The 24,120-nt window shown below is 57.2% G+C and overlaps 1 protein-coding gene across 1 annotated transcript; it reads right to left on the reverse strand.

The window, feature by feature from the left end:
* Window positions 1–5,194: 5,194 nt before the first annotated feature.
* Window positions 5,195–19,007, reverse strand: LOC135576112 (uncharacterized). The gene is made up of 25 exons (XM_065039480.1): window positions 17,998–19,007; window positions 17,370–17,509; window positions 16,577–16,699; window positions 15,659–15,824; window positions 15,163–15,261; window positions 13,742–14,214; window positions 13,501–13,679; window positions 12,706–12,798; window positions 12,096–12,349; window positions 11,923–12,027; window positions 11,388–11,461; window positions 11,066–11,185; window positions 10,169–10,276; window positions 9,464–9,973; window positions 9,174–9,339; window positions 8,817–8,869; window positions 8,175–8,609; window positions 7,864–7,974; window positions 7,311–7,472; window positions 6,962–7,084; window positions 6,597–6,664; window positions 6,126–6,258; window positions 5,930–6,025; window positions 5,377–5,481; window positions 5,195–5,275 (listed from the first exon to the last, which is right to left on the reverse strand). Exons 1-25 carry the CDS (start codon window positions 18,011–18,013, stop codon window positions 5,195–5,197), a joined length of 3,993 nt encoding a protein of 1,330 aa, XP_064895552.1. The 5' UTR covers window positions 18,014–19,007.
* Window positions 19,008–24,120: the final 5,113 nt, after the last annotated feature.

Here is a 24,120-nt window from a genome sequence, read left to right on the forward strand (position 1 = left end):
AAGATGCTGAACTCCACCTTGTCGTGGTCACTGCAGCCCAGGCAGCCCTCAACCTTTACTGCTCGACCAGACCCTCCTTGTTAGTGAGGATGAGGTCCAGCAGTGCACCTCTCCTGGTCGGCTCCTCCACTATTTGCATCGGAAAGTTATCTTCAATGCACTGGAGGAACCTCCTGGACTGCGCCCAGCTGGCTGAATGGTCCTTCCAGCAGACATCAGGGAAGCTCAAATCCCCCATGACAACCAGGGCCTGTGACTGTGAGGCTGCTCTCAGCTGCCTGTAGAGGCCTCATCAGCATTTCAGGGAGCAAGCTGAGCATTCTGATTCCACCCTAGGGGGATGGGAGGCCTCCCAGTCCCCATCAATTCTAGAATGCTGCCCCACTGATGCAACCCCATCCCCCTTCAAGCCTAGTTTAAAGCTCTCCAAATGAGCCCTGCTAATTCCTGACCCAGCATCCTTTTGCCCCTGCAGGATAAACAATTCCCACGCATCACTGTGTGGACTGGTGTCCTACAAATCCAGCCATTATCGAAGAATCCAAAGCCCTGCCTGTAGCACCAGTCTCAAAGCCAATCGTTTACGGATTGAATTCTTCTATTCCATCCCACGTTGTCACCCAAAAATGGAAGGAGTGATGAGAAAATCAGTTGAGCTCCAGACTCTTTCACCATCCATCCCAGAGCCTTGAAGTCTTTCTTTATTCCCCTCATACTGTGGGGTGCAGCCTCCTCCCCACCTGTCTGGAAGATCAGCAGTGGGTAGTAGTCTGTCGGGTGCACCAAGTCAGGGAGTGCCCTGGTGATATCCCTGACCCGGGCCCCGGGTAGGCTACAAACTTCCCTATGACGAGGGCCAACTCTGCATATTGGGCCCTCCGTCCCTCTCTGAAGCAATCGCCTATTACAGTCACCCTTCTTTCTTTCTTGTCAGAGGCAGTCTTGAGGTGTGGAGTTAACTGCCTCTTCCTATGTCTCCCTGTAGGCGGATCTTGCACCGTGTCCTCACCCACCTGCTCTTCAAGCTCCAGGGATTCAAACTTGTTACAGAGGAGCACCTGGGGACGTAAAGCAGGTGGGGAGGGGGGGTTTCCCGTGACACCCAACGGGAACTCGCTTCCAATCCTCCTCATCTTTTAGGTCACTTACCTCTGCGCGACAGCGACAGGGCAGGGGCTGTCTTGGGTCTTCCGCCTCTGCCCGACAGATAGGGGGTCCGTCACCTTTTGGGGGGTATCCCCCTGAGGCCTTTCTGAGTGGCACACCAGGGAGTTACTCCACCAGTTTATCTCCTTTCACACTCCCTGATGGTCCTTAGTGTCTCGACCTCCTCCTTGAGTTTTGCAACCTTGCTGAGCAGATCTTGCACCTGCTCACACCCCACACAGGTCAAATTCTGGCCTCCCTCCCCCACAGCAGCAGGCTCTGGCACTCCCCACAGCCGGTGACCTGAACAGCCACGGTTCAGGGTAAGGTCTCTGTTCCAGTCGCCACAGTCTTTTTCAGGCAAGCTCCTCGGCCCGCGCGCTTCTGCAGCGTGGCCCCGCCCATCCCGCGCAGGAGCCAATCCCGTCCGCGCCCGCCACCGGGCCCCGCCCCCCCTCCCGGCGCGGAGCCGCCGGCGGCCGCAGAGCGGCGCTGTCCGCCCGCAGCGCGGCCCCGGCCCCGGCGGGTCAGCGGCAGCGGGGCCGGGAGCGCTCGGGCTGCGCCCGCCCGGGACGGCCCGGGACCGAGGGCTCCGCCGCTGCAGCCCGTTTCGTGCCGTTTGCACCCCGGCTTACACGGCTGCAGCCTTCCTGCTGCTGCAGCTCACACAGCTTTCTTCCTTCTAACCGCACAGCAGGTCACACTCACAAACGTTCCGTGCTCGTTGCCATAAGAACATCTGCAGAAGAATCTACAAACATTACAAAGATATACCACCGACCACAGCTTTCTGAGCTTTCAGGTTAGAGTTCCTGTAGATACCCATGTTTCAATCAAACAGACACCACCAGCAGAGCTGCTGCCTCTGCCGTCTTTGCTCAGAAAGCAGTGACAACAACAGAAAACACGTTGGCAGCCGGTGCTTTGACCAGTGAAGGTGGGATCTACAAAAGTCTGATTAAACCAAGCAGCCTGAGGTCTTTATCAAGCTGCACATCTGCCAGGAATGCTGAAATGCAAGAGTTTACTCCTGCACTATTCCACAATGGAACAGCCGCTTCATATCAAAAATCATCTCGAAGTTCCAAACCAGTACATTAAAAAGCTGTCACTAGGTATTAGAAGACCACTGCAAGATCTTATTGCTTGTTGAGTTAAATAACAATTTTTCAATAAACCAAAGCCCAATCAGTTTCTGCAGTCTGTTGCTCATCCTCCTGTTCATTCATTAGCACTGCAGCAATCAGTTTTTATACAATGTCTCAACAGAGGCGATTGAAAAACCCCAAACAAAACTTATTGAAGCCCACGGACCCCCCCGCCCTCCCTGCCCCCCCCCACCCTGAGCCCCACGATCAGCACCTGGTGCGGGAGAGGAGCACAACTGGACAGTGTTCAAAGACTTCTTTCTTTTGAATGGAATATGCTCATCTTTTCCTTTCATTCTATCTTCACAAAGTATTTAGCAGGGAAAAAAACAGGTTAAAAGTTGCTGCTATCTAAACGATGTTGTCATAACTATACAGACTGAACCTGAGCATGCAGTGATTATTTTACAGGTGGACATATATCAGTTCAGCAATATTCGTTGAGTTTGATTGAATCACACGTCTCTTGTGATAAAGATCAAGGCTACATGATCCAGCTTCAGGTGCACTGACTCACACTCTGCTGGTGTGTTTTGTTGAGTTTGCCTGGACCACTATGAAGCAACAGGAAAAAATATCCACACACAACAAGTATAACATCAGCGATGCCTTTAATTGTTTTTAATGTATACATTATGTACACTCAAATACTTCCAACTAGTCACAGAGGTGGAGACAAACTCACATTCTTTGAAAAAGGTATTGGCTGACTTCTACCCATTTAATCTGAGAAATTCACTTTTCTTGGCAAAATACTTGAGAAAAACATCACTGTCATAATAAAGATTATTTCCACTACGTGTCACCTGACAAATCATTTCAATTCAAACATATTGAGTCACATTGCATATTTTACAGATTAGAAAAAAGTGGTTTAAAATAAATTTAATACGATGCATTAAAAATAAACTACTACCTAGTTGAACACACTCAGAAACCAAAGAGTAAATGTCCAATGAGGTTTCCAGGTAAGAGTATCCTACAGATTTGAGGCGTGCTTTGGGACACTCAGCGCCTCCCTGTTCACCGTACGTTATATGAACTGCAGCAGTTGAGACCCTGGGATGTGTAACATGTAAAAGCCATGAACATTAAAATAATGTTTATAAATCACAAGCATGTTATTTGGCTCCTTTATTGACTGAAAGTGGCAGGAGTGAAGCATCCAAACGTGATTTGTCCCACATTCATTCTTCACCACTCTGCAGCTGTTCTAGCAGGAGCTTCACAGATGTTTTCCCCATTTAAGAGTTTAGATGCCAAAAGATCCCAATAAGAACCATAATGCTTGTTTACGTCTAGAATTGTCTTAAATATACGTCCTTCTATGCATGTTTCAGAGACCGCAACGCTGCTTTGTGTGTTAGCACGTAACATACGCCACTAAAGCTGTTTCAATTAACCGACTAGACGAAGTTTTCCTCTGGAATTCAATACACGTGCATTAAAACCTTAAACCTTAAAACCATTAAAACACACTGAACCTATGGAATTATACGGAGAAAGCACAGTCCTGACATGCACAAGTGTTCAGATGCTTCCATGGCAAGGGTGTTTTTCGCAGGTTGTATTCACCTCGTGTGAACAAGTGACAATGACTCACCAGCTTTGCTTTGGAGATACATCTCAGTGCACATCAGTTCCAGATGAGAACAGGTCTGTCCAGTAAAAAAGATTCTTACAAGTGCCAGTTCTGCCTCAAACCTTTCAGATAAAAGCCACGGGCCTATGTGGGCTGTACGTGTGTGTGCAGGAGGAGTCAAAGGGAAACAAGACACCCCAGGAGCCACCCTGCAGCACTGGCCTTGGCAACCGCGAGTCTCTGGTCGCTTCCCATGTGCTCTTCACCCTTTCCATTGCACAGAGAAGCTGTCAGGTACTCAGCGAGGAAACACGGACATCACTGGCAGTGAGTCACTGTGACGAGAGCCTCTGTTTGCAGCAGTGTTTAAAAAAGCAGGAAGGACACAGGACTGGAGTCTTCACAAGCAGAAAGTGCAACTGAGCATCAGCTGCTGCATCCTCCTGAACTTCTCAATGTGCTACCAAACTGGCAATTATACAGACAGTTCAATTACGACAGTGCCAGAAATTATCAAAACAATGCCAATAGTGTGATCAGACAAGGTCTGTGGTGCTGTGCTGGTTCCACAGGAGACCCTGTCTTGATCTGTGTTTGTAGACAAGGACGCCACAGAAATGGAGTGGAACAAACTGGTGTCGGGCTGGAGGAGACAGTCGGGCTCTGTGTAGTGCCCGTAAGTGTGAGATCCTGTGTGTGGATAAGTGACTTGAGGATGCTGACAAGAAAGCAGAGCCACTTTTTGAAATGCAATTCACCTTGTTCTTGTCAGGAGCAGAAGAGGGCTGCAATTCCATGCCATGGCTCTGGCCTAGAAATGGGCATGGACGTTCTTCACTGCCTTCATTAGAGATGGTAAGAAATGAGGCTGGAGATACTGACTGGAAGCGGCTGCTCTTGTTACTACTCGTATCTGCTCCGCCAGGCGTTCGGGTACCGATGCTGTGGGTACCGATGCTGTGGGTACAGCTGCTACGCTGAGCCAGTGGAGCTGCTCGGTGCCCAGCCGGAATATCTTGACACTGTTAAAAATAAAAGGTTATCAGATGGCTGTTCTTGTCTAGTTTGCAATTTCTTTAAATGCAGTAATGCTGAGGGGGTTTAGGGTTTCATAAAACTATTTAAAGAAGACAATTTTACTCATTACACAACTGCCTGCTCTCCTCACCTTGCATTTGGTCCAGGTAGCTGATGCAGAGCCATGCCCTGTGGCGGGACGAGTCCAGGCAGTCACTGGTCAGAGAGACCAGCAGTGCCACCAGGGAGCCCAGCTGCCGGCAAGGGCTTCCTCTCTGCAGGGAGAGCAGCAGGACAAGGGTCACAGGTGCCCCAGCACCCGCTCGCCTTGGTCGCCCGTCCCGCTCCCTGAGCAGCAGCCGGGCAGAGGGGCCGGCAGGAGCTGCCCAGGAACCCAGACCCAGCACCCAGCCGGGCAGGGCTGCCTTGCGGGGCCAGGAACGGTGCGGGGGGACACCAGGGTGTGTGGGGGTCCCTACTCACCGTGAGCTCAGCTCGCTCCTTGCAAGCCCTCAGCACACGGGCACAAACCCGCAGGGCTCTCTCCCGCTCCCAGTCTCTGTCGGAGCCCAGCCAGTGCTGCAGGACCTGGGGCAGGGTGCATTTCTCTCACAACAGGGATCTTCCTCTCCTGGAGATTCCTCTCCGTCCTTCTCTGGCCCCTTCCGGGCACGGCCCCCAGCCCCACAGCGCCCTGGCCCTGCAGCCTCCGCTGCCTCACTCTCTCCAGCCAACCCTGCCCTGGGCCAGGTGCTGCTTCCCTGCCAGCGTGTCCCCGCTCCAGCCTTCCCCGGGCTGCTGTCACCCAGCCCATGGCCGGCTCTCGGCTTCCCCTCGGCCTGCGACCACTTCTCTGCCCGGCCTGAGGCCGCAGTGGCCGGCGCTGCTGTGCCCCAGCTCAGCCCCTGACTGGACACACGGCCTCAGGGCTAGGGGCCACAGCCCTACGTTCCCGTAGGAAAGGGGTGTCCACCTACTGCCACCCGCTAAATCCTTGATTCCCTGCCCCTGCAACGCTTTCCCCATGGCTACTCACAAGGAACACATCATCAAAGCCAGCCGAGGGCTCCTCTGCCGCCAGGAGAGTCTCGATGAGGTGGCCCAGATCTTCAACACTTCTCCTGTGCAGAAGCTGGAAGCAGGAGAGGAGAGCTGAGGTTCTGCGTCACGGGGGCTGCCAGGGCACACCGAGGGGATCCTGACCCGGGGTGGCAGGCACTGCCCCGTGGTACCTGCATGTTCAGAGCTGCCCGCACCGTCCTGCCCCTCTTCATCCCCTCCTGGGAAGGAGAGGACAGGACAGCCTGGCAGCACACTGCCAGCAGGCTGCGGTTCTCCTCCCTGCTCAGCGCTGGCCTCAGCTTGCTGGCCAGGGGAAAAAGGAAGAGAAAAGAGAAAGGGGATTTACCAGCCCTCTCCAGAGTGGCTCAAACCATGCCTGGGTTCCTCCTAATCGAGGGCCCCAAACCCACCAGCCCCAGCCCCTGCCAGCAAGCGCTGCCCTCAGCTCCAGCAGCTCCTGCCTCCCCCCGGGCAGCAGCAAACCCCCAGCCCAGGGTAAGGAACCCCGGGGGCTCAGGAGACACCCAAAGTGGGGAGCAGCCTCCCACTCCACAGCCCCAGCAGCTCAACACCACTGGGGCTGCCCTGGCCAGCTGGGATGGGGCACACGGGGAGTCCCCAGAGTCGGGAACAGCCCTCACCTCAACTCCTCCAGGGCCTGAAACACTCCGTACACCAGGGAGTCCGCAGGCTCCTCCTTGATCCAGTCCTGCAAGTCACAGAGACACAGGCGCAGAGTTGTCAGGAGACATGGACACGGGACGGCCCTCCTGCCTCCCCCGGGACCGGCTCTGCTGCCAGGCCTGGGCAGACACTGCCCCGTCACCCCACGGGTCCCCAAAGGCACCGAGGGAGGGACCTTGCTCCACAGCCACCCTGCACCCCAGGGCCCCCCAGCTCAGGACACAGCTCCAGGAGCTCGCGTGAAGCCCAGAGACCATCGCCCATCTGGGGAAAGTGCAGCCCAAAGCTCCCCCGTGTGACTGTCCCTGCTGCAGGCACTCACCAGCAGGGTCTGTGTCACCTCCTGCTTCGAGGACAGCTCAAAGCTGCCAGCATCACCCACAGTCTGGATGGCAGAGCTGACCTCAGTGACACTCTGCACCAGGGCGAGCTTGAGCTGCATCTCCTGAGGGCAAAGAGAGCAAAGCACCCCTTGAACTCTCTGCAGGGCTGAGAGGTGGAAGAAGAGTATCAGCAGGGGGACACACAGGGGTTTGCATCTGGATGTTGAGGACAAACCCTTCCTTGAGGGATCTTTAGAAAGAGTTTGTCCATCTTGGTACACCCCGGCCCCAAGGGGCTGGAATGAGGGCACCCAGGTGTCCCTGTCCCTGCACGGCTCGTGCTCCTACCCTCTGTGTGACTCTGGAGAGCTGCAGGATGGTGCCCATGATCTCCCTATCCACACGGGCGAGCAGCTGCTCCCTGGGGGCACGCAGAGCGATGCCGCTGTACACGCACATCAGAGCAGCACGAGTGGCCTGAGGTCTCTCTGTGCCCTGCGGCAGCTGTGCCTGTGACAACAGAGATGCCCCCAGACGTCAGCCCCGGTCCTGCCCCGCACCCTCACCAGCTCCTTCCTTCCCTGGGCACCTCCCGGCAGCTCCTCGAGCTGCGAGCTCCGGGGCCGGGAGCTCTTCCCGTCCTGCAGCCGGGGCTCTGGCACGGGATGGGGAGCAGGGAGCAGCCAGCATCGCACACACTGCTGGCGGATTTACCGCTGTCCTTCCCAACACAGCTCAGGGGCCCCAATGCCGGGACATCCCCTCTGAAACACAGGTCTTGGGCAGCTCTTACAAGAGGGCTGATATAAACACAGCTGCCACAGTTTGGCTGCAGAAGGTGTAGAAGTGGAAACAAGGTCAAAAAAAGGAAAGCCAAAGAGTGAAACCCTGGATCCTTTACCTTCCAGCCCGTGGAAGTCTCATAAAACCTGTCTCTGGTAAAAGCGATCACTGTGTCCAAGACCAGGTTGAAGTGGGTCTCAGCAGCATGGGACACCACAGAAATCATCCCCTGCAACCACAGGGAAATGGGGAGTGGGCTCCAGCCCGAGCACTCAGCCATGGCCAGTGACAACGGCCAGGCAGGACGCTGCAATAAGGGGGAAACAGCAGCGATGGGCACATCAGGGAGGTCTGGAGCAGGGCCAGGAGCAGCTCTCCCTCTGCCCCAGCAACAGGCAGAGGATGCTCAGGACATGAGCATCACCTCACCTGGGTCTCAGAGAGCTCCGCAGGGTCTGTGTCCTGGAGGAACCTCAGCACCTGCCCTTGGACGTGGCTGAGGTCCCGACAACCTGCCAGCACTGTCCCGAGAGCCTTGTAGAGGAAAAGCTGAACGAGAAGAGGCTGAGCCCGAGATGCGGTCACAGCCCGACCTGTCAGGAGAGGGCTGGCCCCAGACTGACCCGACTCCCCCAGGAGCAGGCGGGACTGCCCGCAGTGCCAGGCCGGGGCAGCACGGGGGGAAGCGCAGTTTGGGGGTGAAGCAGTGAAAACTGCCTGCGTGGGCAGAGTCCCGGTGTGGGGCAGGAGACAAACCTTCTGCCAGGAGCCGGGGGCAGAGCTGCCCAGCTGCCGGCTCAGCTGCTGGCTCAGGCCCACGCTCCAGGTCTCATCCTCAATGAGCTTCAGGGATGCTCGCAAGAACTGGGGGGAAGAGGAGAGGAAGCGGGTGTCCCCCTGCCCTTGGCCAGGGCCCTTCCCACACCCCTGTGTCCTGGGATGCTGCTGGGGAGAGCTGCTGGAATGGCAGTGTCTCCCCTGCCAAGCCCAGCCCTCTTTTCACCAGCTCTCCACAACTCTGTCTGCTCCCTCTTCTCCCCGTCCGTTTGTGACACCCCTAGCATGCTGTACCTTAAGCACATGCTGCTCCCACTCTGCAGAGTCCAGGGAGCTCTCGGCTCTTCCTAGAAAGCAAGAGGAAGCAAAAGCTCTGCTGCTGCTCAAGCTCACACCAAAGAAGAGCCCGGTGGTCTCCTCTGCGGTCACACCTCCCAGAAATCCCAGGCCATCAGGCTGGAAAGGGCCCACAAGCGCCTGTGCCAAAGCCCTTGCAAGGCCACAGACACAGGAGGGAGCCCAGGGGTGTTTGTCAGAGCCACTGCATTCATGATGGGGAAGGTCGCACTGACCATGGCTGATCCCCACTGTGTGACTGCTGGGAAGCTGCCCCTCCCTCCTCTCCAGCCTCTCCTCCCACCCACACTTTACCTGCCAGGTGCTGCAGCAGGAGGGGGATCTCGGTGGCCCACGCTGTCCCCAAGGCCCCGCAGATCCAGCCCTGCAGGGCCTGCAGCAGCTGCAAGGCAGCGACTGCGCGGCCGCTGCTGGTGTGAGGAGCCGCCGCCAGCACCTGGGCGAGGGCAGCAGAGACGGGTCACCCCTGCCACCAGAGCCACCCCCGCCAGCCCCGAGACAGGACTGGGATCCCCGCGGGGCTCGGGCAGGCTCGGGAGTGCTGCCAGAAAAGCTCTTTCTTTCCCCAGGGCTCCGCTACTCACCAGCGTTCGGGCCAGCAGCGCCTGGGGAGCCGGCAGCCGGGCTGCGGGGAGGGGGAAAGGCTGGTGAGATGAAGAGGCCCCGCCGTGGCCTGACCCTCGTACCTCCTGTGGCCCACACAGGGCTGAGAGCAGCTGCACGGCCACAGTGCTGGCCCGGGGGCTCCCCAGGCTGCCCCGCATGGGGTGAAGGCAGATCCAGCACGGCCAGGAAGGAGCCCCCGGCTCCCCAGGAGCCAGAGCCTGACTCTGCCCTTTGCTTTTCCTGGGCTCCTGCTCAGGGTTCGTGGGGCACAGGGAGACACAGACTGGCCTGAGCCCCTTCCAAACCCAGCAGCACTCCCTGGGGCTCCTACCCTGCTCCTGCGAGTCCACAGCATCGGGCTCCTCCTCTTCCTCACATCCCGCTCTCTCCCGTCTCTCCAGCAGGGCTCGCAGGCCGCGGGACAGCGGGATCAGCACGCCGCTGTACTGGGCTGGCACCACGTACTGCAGCAGCCTGGGCCACAGGAGCTGCAGAGAAGAACCGGGCAATTCAGCACATCAGCATTTCCACTCAGTTCCAAGATGTAAAGGATGGTCTGCATTTCCCTGAGCCTCGTGTGCTTCAGCACACGTGAGGGGAGAGGTTCAGGCCATGAGGAAGAGCAATTAAAAACACTCTGCAGGCAAGAAGTGGCCACAGCAGCAGGCCAGAGGGCAACTTACTTGGGACATCCCTCTCCGAGTGACATCCAGCGAGCCCAGGATGTCCACGCACAGGGACTGAAGAGCTCTGTCCTCCTGGGGCTCCCAGGCAAAAAGGCCTCCTGCCGCCTGTAAGACAGAGTTGGCAAAACCCCGGTTCCTCTCAGCTCCCGACCGACCAGGCTCAGGCACGGCCCCACCACCGCTGCTGTGCCAGCATCCCGGGAGCAGCCACCTCCCGAAGGAGAATCCAGAAGCCCTTTCCTTTGCCCTGCTCCCAAAACAGCCTCCTGGAGCCCTGGAGGAGAGTGGCACACACACATCTCCCAGCCAGCCAGATGCTCCAGCCAGAGAGGGAAGATCCTTGGCAAGCCAGCAGGAGGCTGGGCCATCCCTGGCCTTCATCTCCTGGGTGCCCGGCTGGAAACACTCACCCAAGGGGCTGCCACACAGCCTGTCCCCTTGCCAGAAGGGATGTGGGCCCCAGGCTGCTATGGGATGGGCAGGGCATGCTTTGGAGAGCCAGGGCACGAAAACACCACAGAAAGCTCCTCTAGCCAGGCCCACCTGTGTGCACGGGCTGAGCTGGGCTGATGGCCCATCAGCATTTCGGGACGGATGGTGTCGTGTCCCCACACGTCTGTCCCTCCCTTCACAAGGCAGCTTTGCTGGAGGTGTGTGTGGGCACAGCTCAGCGCGAGGGGCGTGCAGGCAGCCCTGGGTGGCGTGTCCAGGTGCAAACCCACGTCACCCCGACATCTCCACCACCATGGCACAGCCCTGTGGAGGCCGCTGCGATGGCCGAGCTGGCGCCAACGGCCCTGCCGCGTGGAGCTCTCCATGGGCAAGGGCGCCTGCAGGAGCTCTCAGCACGGCCCCGGCACCAGCCGAAGCCCCGGTGTCCTGCCCTGTCCTTACCAGTCTGCCCGAGCTCCGGCTGTACTCGCTGAAGATGTGCCCCACCACATCCCGTGGCCAGCAGCTCTGGGAGTCGGAGCTGAGCAATTCCCAGATGAACTCCAGAACTGCCCTCCGCACCTGCCGGGGAGAGCGTGGTTATCAACCCCTGTTCCAAACCACAGGGAAGCCGCCTGCGCTTGGGGAAGCCTTTGTGGCTCACGGGGAGATGACGAGGGCATGGCAGAAGCTTCTGCTGCTGCCATGGCCTGGTCAGGCTGTCTTGAGGGAAAGGGTTTCTCTGCCCTCCCTGGCAGCACTGTCTCTTCCCAAACCAGCTCACCTGGGCGCTGGGGTCGTTGCACACCAGCTGCACAGCTGCCACCACCTGGGGCAGCTTCTTCCTTGCTACAGGAGCTGGAAGAGACACAGAGAGGTGTGCTGAGGCAGAGCCCTGATGGCAGAAGGATCCCTTGAAGCTTCCAAGCTTCACATACACTGGTGGGACAGAGAAGCAGGGCCTGACTCTGAATTCACAGCAGGCAGGGGTGTGCACAGAGTGACTCTCTTTCTAGAGGCATGGCTGTTCTATAGGCACCGAAAGCTCTGGTAACGCAGAGAATGAGAGAAATGGCACTGGTAGGAGCATCTCCTCTGCAAACCATCCACTCGTGTCACTGAGCCTGGAGCATCGTCCCTGCTGTGCCCCCATTTCTAACTGCTGGGGACAGCTTGAGCATCATCACAGGGTGTCAGCTCGGCTGGGGGACCCGCTCTTTGCAGCTCCTCTCGGGTGCAGCTGCACCACTTCCAGCCCATTCCAGCATTCAGCCCAGCAGCTCCAGCCCCTGCCGTGTGTCCCCAGCCCTGGCACTGACCGTCAGAGCGGGCCAGCTCTCCCAGCAGGCTCAGGGTTGCCACACGCTGGGCCTCGCTCCCGTGCCTCAGCTGGGACCGCAGAACAGCTGCGGGGCAGGTTCGGGCTGCAGGGAAGAAATCGCATTCTGCATTAGCAGGCGGCTGCCCCTGGCTGCCGAGGACCTCTCCTTACCCTGCAGCGTCATGGGGCGGGATGGCTTCGCCTTATGGGCTGGCCCAGGCTCCTCAGTCACATCAGGGACCTGTGGGAACAAGGGTCGTTTGAGAGAAATGTGCATCGGCCTTGAGAGGGACTGAAAAGATTTGGTGCTCTCTGCCTTCCTCCCCTCCCTTGCTCTTCCTGCAGCTTGGCCGAGAGGGAAATCGCTGTGGGAACCAGGCTGCCCCCCAGCCCCTTCCAAGCACAGAACTACAGAATGTCCCGAGCTGGAAGGAACCCACAAGGACCTTGAGTCCAATTCCTGTCCCTGCACAGGACACCCCACAGTTCACACCGTGGGTCTGAGGACGTTGTCCAGTCTCTTCTTGAACACTGTCAGGTTGGGGCCGTGACACCTCCTTGGGGAGCCTCTTCCAGTGTCCAGCACCTCTGGGTCAAGAACCTTCTCCTCATGTCCAACTGACCCTCCCCAGCACATCTTCTGCCATTCCCTGGGATCCCAGCATTGCTCTTCCTGCAGCCTTAAGGCACCTCCGTGGCACCTGGCTCACACCCTGGCGTGCTGGTCTGCAGGTGGTCCTGGCGGAGGGACACCCTGCCCTGCCCCGCAGGCTCCCCTTACCTGGTGGTGCCCAGCGGTGTGGGGGGCGAGAGCTGAGCCCCGTGGGGTTGGGGTCTGACCTCCCCCCAGCATCTGCAGTACGTGGCCGAGGTTCTACAAGAGAACGGGGAGGGGAGGAAGAGGAGGTTAAAGCCACCGCAATGCCCTGGGGAAAGGAGAAGCCTAGCAGGGCTGGGATGAGGGGAGCCCCTGATGTCAGCTCCCAGGGACATCCCCAAACCCTCCCACCCGGGGTCCTTGTTTGCCCCCTCAGAGCAGCACCAGAGGGTCTCTGCCCTCTGCACAGGGACACTGCTGACAACTCCAGTTTGTAGAATCATAGAATCATTTTGGTTGGAAAAGACCCTCAGGATCACTGAGTCCAATGTTACCCCAGCCCTGGCACTACCCCATGTCCCTGAGAACCTCATCTCCATCTGTTCAACCCCTCCAGGGATGGTGACTCCACCACTGCCCTAGGAAGCCTGTTCCAATGCCCCACAGCCCTTTCCAGGAAGAAATGTCTCCTCCTGGCACTTCCCACTTGGACCTTGTCCCTCACTGGATGGCACTGGACGTTACGGCAAAGCTCTGCCCATGCACAGGGCCTCAGGGAGGTGCCAGTGCCCTCCTTCCCAAGAAGATGAACGCCAGGGACTCTTGGTTCCCCCCATGTCCCCCATTGCTCTTTTCTTGCCCAAAGAGCCCAGGAAGCCTCAGGCCTCCTCTGCTCTCCCTGCTCCTTCTCTAAGAGCTTCCCAGTTCCCCTGGCACCCCACAGCTCCCCAGCACCGTGTGGCACCGGCACAGACTCGCCGATCAGCCACGCCGGGCCCTGCGCGAGTCCTCACCTCGGTGACACGGGAGGTGTCCTGGACCCGCTGGTGCTGGCGCAGGAGCCGGAGGAGCTGCTCCCGGGCACGCTGGCAGTGCCGCTCCTCACACACAAGGACACCAACCATGGCCTCCACCGCACCCAGGACAGCCCGATTATCCTGGGGAGGGAAGGGAGAGGCTCCGCTTGGGCGGCTGAAGCTCTGCCTGGTGCTCAGCACGCCCTGGACACCAGTCTGCCCTTCCCACTGGGAGGGGTTCCCTTTCCCTTCTGCCCCATGGGAGAGGGACTCCAGAGCAGAGCCAGCGTTTCCCCAGGCTGGTAGCCCAGCCCCTCCTGCAGAAAGGCCACAGGACTCGGCTGCTTCTCTCCAGGGAGGCCCCAGCCCCAGGCACAGTGCCAGCAGGCTCCCCGCTCGGGGGCTTTCCCCCCAGACCCCTTCCCTTCCCCGCTTCCCTCTGCTTGACCCCAAGGGGCACAGACGGACCCACTGACATGGACACCCCCGCTGTGGCCCCAGCTGTGGCAAGCAGCACTTCTCACCTGTTCCTCCTTGCAGCCCAGCCAATTTACCACTGCGTGATGGAAGAGCGGGTAAAGGTCTCCACAGAGCTGTGCTGCCCTGCTCTGAGGAAAGGGGTGTCGTTTCTGGCTGCACAAGTACATGGTGATGCCCTTGGACCATCGCTCCAGAACTGCACCAGGAAAGAGAAAGGACAAGGGAGCACATGGGAGTCTGCAGCAGGGAAAGGTCCTTGTACCCTCGCCCAAGCCTGCTTTACATACAGCCCCAGGCTCAGCAGGGCCCAGTCCAGGACCAGATCTGGATACGAGGACAAGCTGTGCTCTGGAGATGTCTGGATTCTAAGACCCCACTGTTTCTCTCCTCCCCACTGCACCTCTTCCTCCTCAGTGGTCCCTTTGCCTCCAGCATTTGCCCCCACAGCCCCTTCCCTTCTCGCATACTCCGCTTTCAGTGCAGGGACTTCAAACCTCAGGGGAGAGAAAGGGAATCACAAAACCACAGACTGGCTGGGTTTCAGGACCTCTGTAGATCCCCAGCCCCACCTGCTCATGCAGGGTCATGGAGCAGATCACACAGGTGGGTCCAGGCAGGTTTGAATGTCTCAGAGCAGGAGACTCCACACCCGCTCTGGGCAGCCTGGGCCAGGCTCTGGCACCTCCCAGCAGACAAGTTTCTCCTCACATTCAGATGGAGCCTCCTGTGTTTCAGTCTGTGCCCGTTGCCCCTCACCCTGGCGTTGGGCACCACTGAACAGAGTCTGGTCCATCCTCTGACACCCACCCTTCAGATATTTACCAGAATAAATAAGGTCCCCTCTCAGCCTCCTCTAGGCTGAATAGCCCCAGCTCTCTCAGCCTTTCCTCAGAAGAAAGATGCTCCAGACCCCTCAGCATCTTCGTAGCTCCTCTTTGTAAGGAACAGAAGCCATGGGAAGGGACCCGGGAGTTCCTGACGTGTCTTGCCCCAGAAAACTCCCAGGCTTCCCCCGCTCCCCCGCACACTCAGCAGTTCGGGGTCCTGGGGCGGGCTGACACCCACCACCTCTCCTCTAGGATCACATGGAGCCACCAAAGGCCACCCCAGCCCCTGCGCGGGCCCTGGCCGAGCTGACACTCACCCCCGCAGATGATGCGCAGGGTCCGGCCGCTCCCTGCCCGGCTCAGCGTCCTGCGCAGGGCCAGCAGCGTCGCTCCCGCGAAGGGGACACAGCGCAGGGCTGCAGAGGAGGGACAGAGGGACCCAGAGGGTCAGAGACACACAGGGGACACCAGGGTCCATCTCTCGCAAGGCTGGAGCTGCTGGGCCGTGTAGGACACACCAGAGGGCGTGGGGAGGGTGGCCTTCCCGAGGGGCACACGGGGAAGCCCTGTGGGGCAATAGGGGGGACAGTGGGGGACAGAGGCCCTGCGGGTTTGTCTCCAGTGGGTTCCTACTGTCCGAGCACCAGGACTGGGCTGGTGAGGCAGAGCTGCTGGCCGGTCCTGGCACCAAGCGAGGAGGCGCGGAAACTCCAGAGTCCCCCCCAGTTCAAGACAGGGCATTTAGGGAGGGGGGATCCCTTCCACCTGTTATCACAGACCCCTGCCAAAACCAGGAGGCTGCATGTGCCGTACCATAGCTGCCAGCCATCTTGCCCAAGGTGACGAGCACAGCCTCATCAGGGACCTTCCCCACCACCTTCAGGTGGCTCTGCAGCTCAGCCATGACGAAGTAAAAGTGGGTGCGGGCCAGAGCCACCAAGAAGTCACTGGCGGCCATCTTCACATCATCCATCACACCCTGAAAAAGCGCCACATGGAATTACAGAATCATTTTGGTTGGAAAAGCCCCTCAAGATCATCGTAGTCCAACTGTTAACCCGACCGTGCCACTAACCCATGTCCTGAGAACCTCATGTCCATCTGTCCAGCCCTCCAGGGATGGCGACTCCAGCACTGCCCTGGGCAGCCTGTTCCAATGCCCCACAGCCCTTTGGGGAAGAAATTGTTCCCCACATCCAACCTCAACCTCCCCTGGGCAACCTGAGGCCGTGTCCTCTGCTCCTGGCGCTTGTTCCTGGGGAGCAGAGCCCGACCCCCCTGGCTCCAAGCTCCTTTCAGGCAGTTCAGAGATCAGAAGGTCTCCCCTCAGCTCCTGTTCTCCAGCTGAACCTCCCAGGTCCCTCAGCCGCTCCATCACCCTTGTGCTCCAGCCCCTCACCAGCTCCGTTCCCTTCTCTCCACTCGCTCCAGCACCTCAAGGGATGTCCTGTAGCGATGGGCCCAAAACTGATCCCAGGATTCGAGGTATAACACAGTATTCAAGAAGTAACGTTGAGCCTGACGCCAGCTCTTGCTCAGTTAGAAACAAGCCCAAGTTCACTTCTCTGCACAGCTCTGTGTCCCCTCTTCAAATTCTGTCATGAAGAGTCCCCAGAGCTTCTCTCTGAGGACCTTCTTGGGTCTGAATAACCGAGGAACATCTCTGTATCTCCCCAGAACCCAGGGATGGAGGCACGCTGCTTTGCTGGCCCTGTCGGAGAACAAGCTCACCTGGGCTGCTCGCAGGTCACCCGAGGCCTCTGCTATGAGGCGGTTCACAACACCACCGGGCAAGCAGCCATCCTCTCCCTGCAAGGCATGCTCCAGCTCCCGGTATGTGTCCACCCGGTTGCCCTGGGGACAGACCACAAAGGGCAGTGATGGGACTCGCTTTACCCTTGTTCCCAGAGAGCCACCAGAGAGACCCACTGTCTTCCAAACCATCTGTGGGACACGGGCATGAGGTACAAGCTGCAGGCATCGCGTCAGGAGAGCCACGGGCAACGGCAAGATCTTCCGCGGCAGCTCTGAGACAAGCAGACAAGCCAGAGGGGGACACGGACCCCACCAGGGGAAGAGGCCGTGGGGGCCACTCCTGAGGACGGGGAAGGTGGCAGTCACAGGGAAGGTGCCAGGTGGGCAAGGCGAAGGCGTGGGGACCAGTCCCTGCACTGAGGGGGAGAAGCCATAAGCACCCTGCACCCGGTGTCGCTCCTCGCACAGGCAGGAGCCCCGGGCTGCTGGGACAGCTCCAAACCAAAGCTCAGGAGGGGCCTTGGGTACCTGGGGAAAGGCACTGGGGAGAAGCTGGGGCTGATGGCAGAGGCCATGCCCTGCCCAGGAGAAAGCCGAGAGCTCCTGGGGACAGGAGGGAGGCAGCAGCGACATTAGTCCCATCTGAATAGCAGGATCAGTGCTTGGGGACACAGCTTGCAGGCCAGAGATGCCATCAGACAAGATCCCTCTCTGCCATGGCCCCGGGGAAGCCCGGGGCATGGAGGGGAGCCCTCACCCCCCGCCTCACCTCATGGTCTTGCAGCTGTTTCAGCCCAGATGTCCCAATGGCCACAAAGGTGTCGACAGCCTCAGGGACAGTCCCCGTCACCCCGTCTCTGTCCTCAGGACTGGAGGCTCTGGACGGGGGACACACACATGGACAGAGAGCTGGAAGGAAAGAAGGAACTGGTATTGCTGGCCGCAGAGCTTCCAGCAGGGGGGTGAAGGTCTCTCAGCCTCCCCAGCACCACCAGCCTGTGCTGGGCTGGGCTGGCAGGAGCAGTCGGTGGGATGAGAGGAGGGAGTGTGCCCCTCGCTGCAGCACTGGGCAGACCCCCTGGGGACTGGGCCCAGTCGGGGGTCCCCAGTGCCAGGACAGCAGCGACATGCTGGAGGGAGCCCAGCGTGGGGCTGAGCTGGGCAGGGATGGACACGGGGCTCTGCCAGGGGGCCGGGAGGGCTGGGGCTGCGCAGCACCACAAGAGCTGCTGGGCCAGGCTGTCTCGGAGCCATCCCAGGCTGCTCGATGGAGGGCAGGGACAGGACAGAGCCCTCAGGGACGTGCCTGGCAGTAGGACGGGAGGGGAGGTGATGGGGACACGGCCCCCAGCACCTGGAGGGACAGACGCTGCCTCGGCCTCCCGCCAGCCCCTCACCTCGGAGCGCCCTCATCCTCCTCGTGGCTGCAGATCTCCCAGATCAACGCTCTCCTCTTAACAGGTTCTCCTCCCTCAAACTCCACAAGAAACCAAGGCAACACCAGCCCCAGGAGGAGGAGATAGAACCCAGACGTTGTGACCTCACCGCAGGGCACGGTGCCTGGCCCAGGGCTGCGGTGGCACAGGGACATGTGCTGGGGACACACTGTGGGGCAGGGACCAGACAGGACCAGAGCAGGAGGAGTCTCTGGTAGATCCCAGATGCAGCAGTTTTCTCCAAAAGGGAAAAATCATGTCAGGTGGCTTCACTGGAGGAGTCTGGGGCTTCCACCTGGGGCCTCAGCTTCCTATAGGAAGTGAGGTGACTGTGCGAGTACCTGGGAGGAGTCTTGGGTGGATCCTGCAGGACAGAGTTTCCACTCAGAAAGAAAAATCACCTCGGGGAGATTCATTGGAAGAGTCTGAGGCTGCCACCCAGCATCTTCTGTCCCTAAAGCAGAGGTCAAAATACTCCAGCAGGTTCCTGGGAGGAGGTTTGGGTTCTTCCCAGAGAAGCGAGCTTCTAGCATGAGAAAAGTCGTCTTGGGTAGCTGCCTTGGAGGAGTCTGGGGCAGCCAGCTGGGATCTCAGACAGTGAAAGCAGAGCTCAAACAGCTGCAGCAGAGTCTGGGAAGAGTCTCGGTGCGTTCTAGAGGTCAAAGCTTCCTGCAGAAGAAAAAAGTCTTCTCCGGTAGCTTCTGTGGAAGAGTCTGGGGCTGGTACCAGGATCTTGGGGCACTGTCAGAGGAGCTCTTGAGAATCCAGGAGATGCCTGGGTGGAGACTTGGGTGGATCCTGCAGGAGAGAGATTCCTACAGATAACAAAAACCATCCCAGGCAGCTTCCTTGGAGGAGTCTGAGGCTGCTGCCCTGCATCTCAGATGCCTAAAGCATCTACCAGCACACAGGCACACAAGACAGGGATCAGGGTGTCAGCATGATTTTAGCAACTGGACTAATAATTCTGATCCGAGACAAAAATCAATAAACCAATGAGTAACTCTGAATGTTATTTATTCTGTAGAAAAGATCAACTCACAAGCTTTCCTCAAAGACTTTCACCTTTTCACAGCCCTCTGGCGGCTTCACGCTTGAACGTGTAGCTGTTGTTGGGTTTTGGTGAGGCAGCATATTTTGGCAAGGGAGAATTATTCCCATTCTCTGCAGGAAGAGAGCATCTCATTCCTCCAGTGTGCCACACTATTAAAAAACACAATAGCTATCTTTACATGTCCCCCAAATTGAAACCCACGTCATTACCAATGCTATAAAATTAAGGAACGTTTTCAGTCACCTTGAAGTTTTCATTTGCAAACAGGTTTTCTTATCTCAATCCCTTTCCTCCTTTCCTTTTCTCCTCATAGCATTTTCCAGGCTCCTCTGCAATCTCTGTCCATTCCTGGCCACTTCCTGTTTGTAACCGCAAACCTGAATCTGCGCTCCTGTGCCATCACCACCTGGGCAAGGAAAACAGACAGAAATCATATTCTTAAAAACAGAAAAAGCTTACGTGGAATCATGAAATTCTCCCAGTGTATCTCAGAAGATTTCTGGTGACAAAGCGTGATTTGAAAAAGACAGTTAAACTTTTATGGGTGCATGCATGAATTGCTGGAAAGCTGCCCATTTTGCCTGAAATAAAAACAGTACCTGACGCAAGCAACAGGACTGGCCTATTTCTGCTGTTCCACCTGTCGCTGTGCACTCTCGATTCTTCAACTTGTTCACGGTACTTGAAGAATCTATTATTTAAAACCAAAAACTTGTCTGGGAAGCACATTCCTCAGTCATATCTATGCAGCTCCAATTACAGAGCACCACAGATGTGTGCACACGGAGTCTTTGGAACAATCCAGAAAAAAAAAGATCACTTACAAAGAAAAAAGCATTGTACCATTTCTCCATGGATGTGGGAAACAAAGTCCCTCTTTTACTACATGGTCATGCACGTAGCAACGGGTTAAAGTAAAGCACTCTTAAACTTTTAGAGTTACACAGTACCTTTATCTCTGGAATCAACAAGAAGATCATCTGTAGAACACGGACTTTCTTCACTGCCTTTGTTCCAGATGGTAAGAAACGAGGCTGGAGATCCTGGCTGGGAGCGGCTGCTGCTGTTACTGCTCCTGTCTGCTCTGCCGGGCGTTCGGGTACCAATGCTGTGGGTACCAATGCTGTGGGTACCAATGCTGTGGGTACCAATGCTGTGGGTACCGATGGTGTGGGTACCAATGCTGTGGGTACCGATGGTGTGGGTACCAATGCTGTGGGTACCAATGCTGTGGGTACTTGTTGGAACGATAAAGGACTCAGCATTCCGATTCAATGTGAATCACGCAAAGCCATTTATTACAGAAACAAGCCTCCTTATATATGCAACTATTCTCTGATTACGCATCCACACTCCAAGCAGGCATTCGCTAATTGGATATCATCTATGTTCACGAGGTGTCCACGCGCTGAAGTCTCACTGCTGATAGGTCCATTGATTTACAGCACGTTGGGGCCTGGTTATTTCGGAGCTGCTTCTCTCCCACGGCAGGTTGTGTTCCCAGCCTTGAAATTCCTGGCTGGTTCAATAACAAATCTCCATCTAACAGCAACCCCTCCACAGGTACTGATGGTGTGGGTACCGCTGCTGTGCGTACAGATGCTGTGGGTACCAATGCTGTGGGTATTCATGCTGTGGGTACCGCTGCTGTGGGTACAGATGCTGTGGGTACCGCTGCTGTGGGTACAGATGCTGTGGGTACCAATGCTGTGGGTACCGATGGTGTGGGTACCGCTGCTGTGGGTACTGATGCTGTGGGTACCTCTGCTGTGGGTACTGATGCTGTGGGTACTGATGCTGTGGGTACGGCTGCTACACTGAGAGAACGGAGGCGCTCGGTGCCCAGCTGGAGTATCTCGAGGCTGTTAAAATAACAGGGGTCACATGGCTGCTCTCGTCTAGTTTGCAATTTATTTAAATCCAGTCATGCTGAGGGGTTTTTTGAGTTTCACAAAATGTGTTGAAGTGGAAATTTTTATCCATTACACAAGATTCCAACATAAAATAAGTCAGGTTTGGAAAATAAGGACAACGGTTTCCAGGATTTCACGGCTCACAGGCTTGCTCGGCGGGAAGGGACCCTCCTGAGCTCGGCTGGTCCAAGCCCGGGCTCAGGCCGAGCCTGTCCTGTCCTGAGAGCCCGTCCTGGCTGCGTCAGGGTTCAACATCTGCACAGACAGCGATTCCACAGCCTCTCTGGGCAACTTGCTCCGGTTTTGAGCAGCCTCACACAATTAAAAAAAACAGATTTAAAAGGTGTTTTTCTTGAGTTCGCATTGTTTTTAAATTTATGCCCATTGGTTCTTGCCCTATCATGGCACCCCAAGAGTCCAGCTCCCTCCTGTTCATTCTGCACATCAGATATTGACACACATTGATAAGATCCCCCTGAGCTTTCTCTTCTCAAGGCTGAACAGTCCCAGCTCCCTCAGCCTCTCTTCATAGGAAAGATGTTCCAGGCCCTTAATCATCTTTGTGGCCTGTATTTCTGATACTTCATTACTCAATTTACCTCAAAAAATACCTAACAAGAAAATTAAAGTTAAAAATTGGCAAGTTGTGCTTCAACTGGGATGGGGCAGTTCAGCATGGGCAAAGGGAAGAAAAAGTTCCTACAGGACGTCCCAAAACAGACCTTTTGTCTTTTCCCGTTTTACTGACATGTCCTAATTTATCGGAAAATAAATTACATCACATCAATCACAGAGGAAAAGGTTCAGGTTCAAGATTTACCTCTTTCCTGCATTTTGCTTTCCAAGGGATTTTTCGACTACCATTATTAAAGAATCACTTAGACTTCAGCAAAGCCTTTGACACTGTGTCCCCAGCATTTTCCTGGAGAAGCTGCAGCTCACGGCCTGGATGGGTGTCTGAGGGTCACCAAGGGCAAGTGCCGGGTCCTGCACGTGGGTCACAACAACCCCATGGACGCTGCAGTTGGGGAGGAGCGGCTGGAAAAGGCGCCGGGGGTGCTGGTGCCAGCGGCTGAACATGAGCCAGCGTGTGCCCAGGTGGCCAAGAGGCCACAGGATCCTGGCTGGGACCAGCACTGGTGTGGCCAGCAGGCCCAGGGCAGCGACCGTCCCTGTGCTGGGACCTGGGGAGGCCAAACCGCCAATCCTGGGGCAGTTCTGGGCCCCTCACGCCAAGAAAACCCTTGAGGTGCTGGAGCGAGTGGAGAGAAGGGAAGGGAGCTGGTGAGGGGCTGGAGCACAAGGGTGATGGAGCGGCTGAGGGACCTGGGGGGTTCAGCTGGAGAACAGGAGCTGACGGGAGACCTTCTGATCTCTGAACTGCCTGAGAGGAGCTTGGAGCCAGGGGGGTCGGGCTCTGCTCCCCAGGAACAAGCGCCAGGAGCAGAGGAAACGGCCTCAGGTTGCCCAGGGGAGGTTGAGGTTGGATGCCAGGTTTTGGGGTGCAGGGTTTGGGGAAGGAGGATATGGGGGTGCAGGGTTTAGGGCAGAAGGATCTTAGGCTGCAGGGGTTTGGGGTGGAAGGCCTGGTAGGGCAGGATTTGGGGGTACAAAGTTTAGGCGGTAGGGTTTGGGGTGCAGGATTTGGGGGTGAATGGGTTTGGGGGGTGCAGGGTTCTGGGGTGCAGGGTTTGGGAGTTCGGGACGTGGGGCTGGAGGATTTGGGAGTGCAGAGTTGGGGGTGCAGGTTTCACACGTTAAGGAACTGGGGCTGCAGAATTTGGGGGTGCAGGGTTTGGGGTGCAGGGTTTGAAGGGTGCAGGATGTGGGGGTACGTGTTTTGGGAGGGAAGGGTCTGGGGGTGCAGGGTGTAGGGATCACAATATGGGGGTGCAGGGTTCTGGGGTGCAGGATCTGGGGTGCAGGATATGGGTGAGTAGGGTTTGGAGTGCAGAACCTTGTTGTTCAGGGTTTAGAGGCAGGATTTGGGGGTGCAACGCTTTGGGGTGAGGGCTTGGGGGTGCAGGGTTCAGGTGTTCAGGCCTTGGGGGTGCAGGACATGCGGGTTGGAGGATTTGGGGGTGCACGGTCGGGTAAGGAAGGATCTGAGGGTGCAGGGTTTGAAGTTTCAGGACTTGGGGGTGCAGGATTTGCGGTACAGGATTAAGGGGTGCAGGGTGTTTGGGGGAAGGATTTGGGGGTGCATATTTTGTGGGGGTGCAAGATTTGAGAGTGCAGGGATTTGGGGTGAGCGATTTCAGGGTGCCAGGTTTGGGGGGGAAGGATCTGCGGGTGCAGGGTTTGTAAGTGCATTGATTGGGGGTCAGAATTTGTGGGTGCAGGGTTTGTGGGGCAGGATTTTGGGTGCAGGGTTTTGGGGAGCAGGATCTGGGGGTGATGGATTTGGTTGACAAGGTTTTGCAGTGCGGGGTTTGGGGGAGCAGAGTTCAGGGGTGCAGGGTTTTGGGGGGTGGGTCTGGACGAACAAGATTCGGGGGCAAATGCTTTGGGGGAAGGATTTGCGGGTGCAGGTTTTGGAGTGCACTGCATGGAGTATGGGCTGTGGGGAGTCAGGATTGTGGGGCACAGGATTTGGGGGTGCAGGGTGTTGGGGTTCAGGAGAGCGGGGTGCACGGTTCAGGTTTAGGAGCTGGGGGTGCAGAGTTTTGGGGGTGTACAGTTTTGGGGTGCAGTGTTTCAGGTGAAGGCTTTTCCAGAGCAGGATTTGTGGGTGCAGAGTTTGGGGGAGCAGGTTTTGGGGTGCAGGGTTCAGATGTTCAGGACCTGGGGGTGCAGGATCTGGGGGTTGACGGTTTGGGGGTGCATTGTTTGGGCGGCTGGATGAGGAGGTGCACGATTTAGGGCTGCAGAGCTTGGGGGGCAGGGGTTTGTTGGCAGAATTTGGGGGACCAGGGTTCTGGGGTGCAGAGTTTGGGAGATCAGGGTTTGGGGGTGCAGGGGTTTGGGGGGAAATTTAACATTGCGGAGAGTGGGTTGTGTTGGTTTGGGGGTGAAGGATTTGGGGGTGCGGGGTTTGGAAGCACAGGGTTTTGGGGTGCAGGGTTTGGGAAATCAAGGTTTGGGGTTCCAGGATTTGGGGGTGCAGTGTTAGGGGGT

The sequence above is a fragment of the Columba livia genome, chromosome 23 (assembly GCF_036013475.1).
Source record: "Columba livia isolate bColLiv1 breed racing homer chromosome 23, bColLiv1.pat.W.v2, whole genome shotgun sequence".
Lineage (NCBI taxonomy): Eukaryota > Metazoa > Chordata > Aves > Columbiformes > Columbidae > Columba > Columba livia.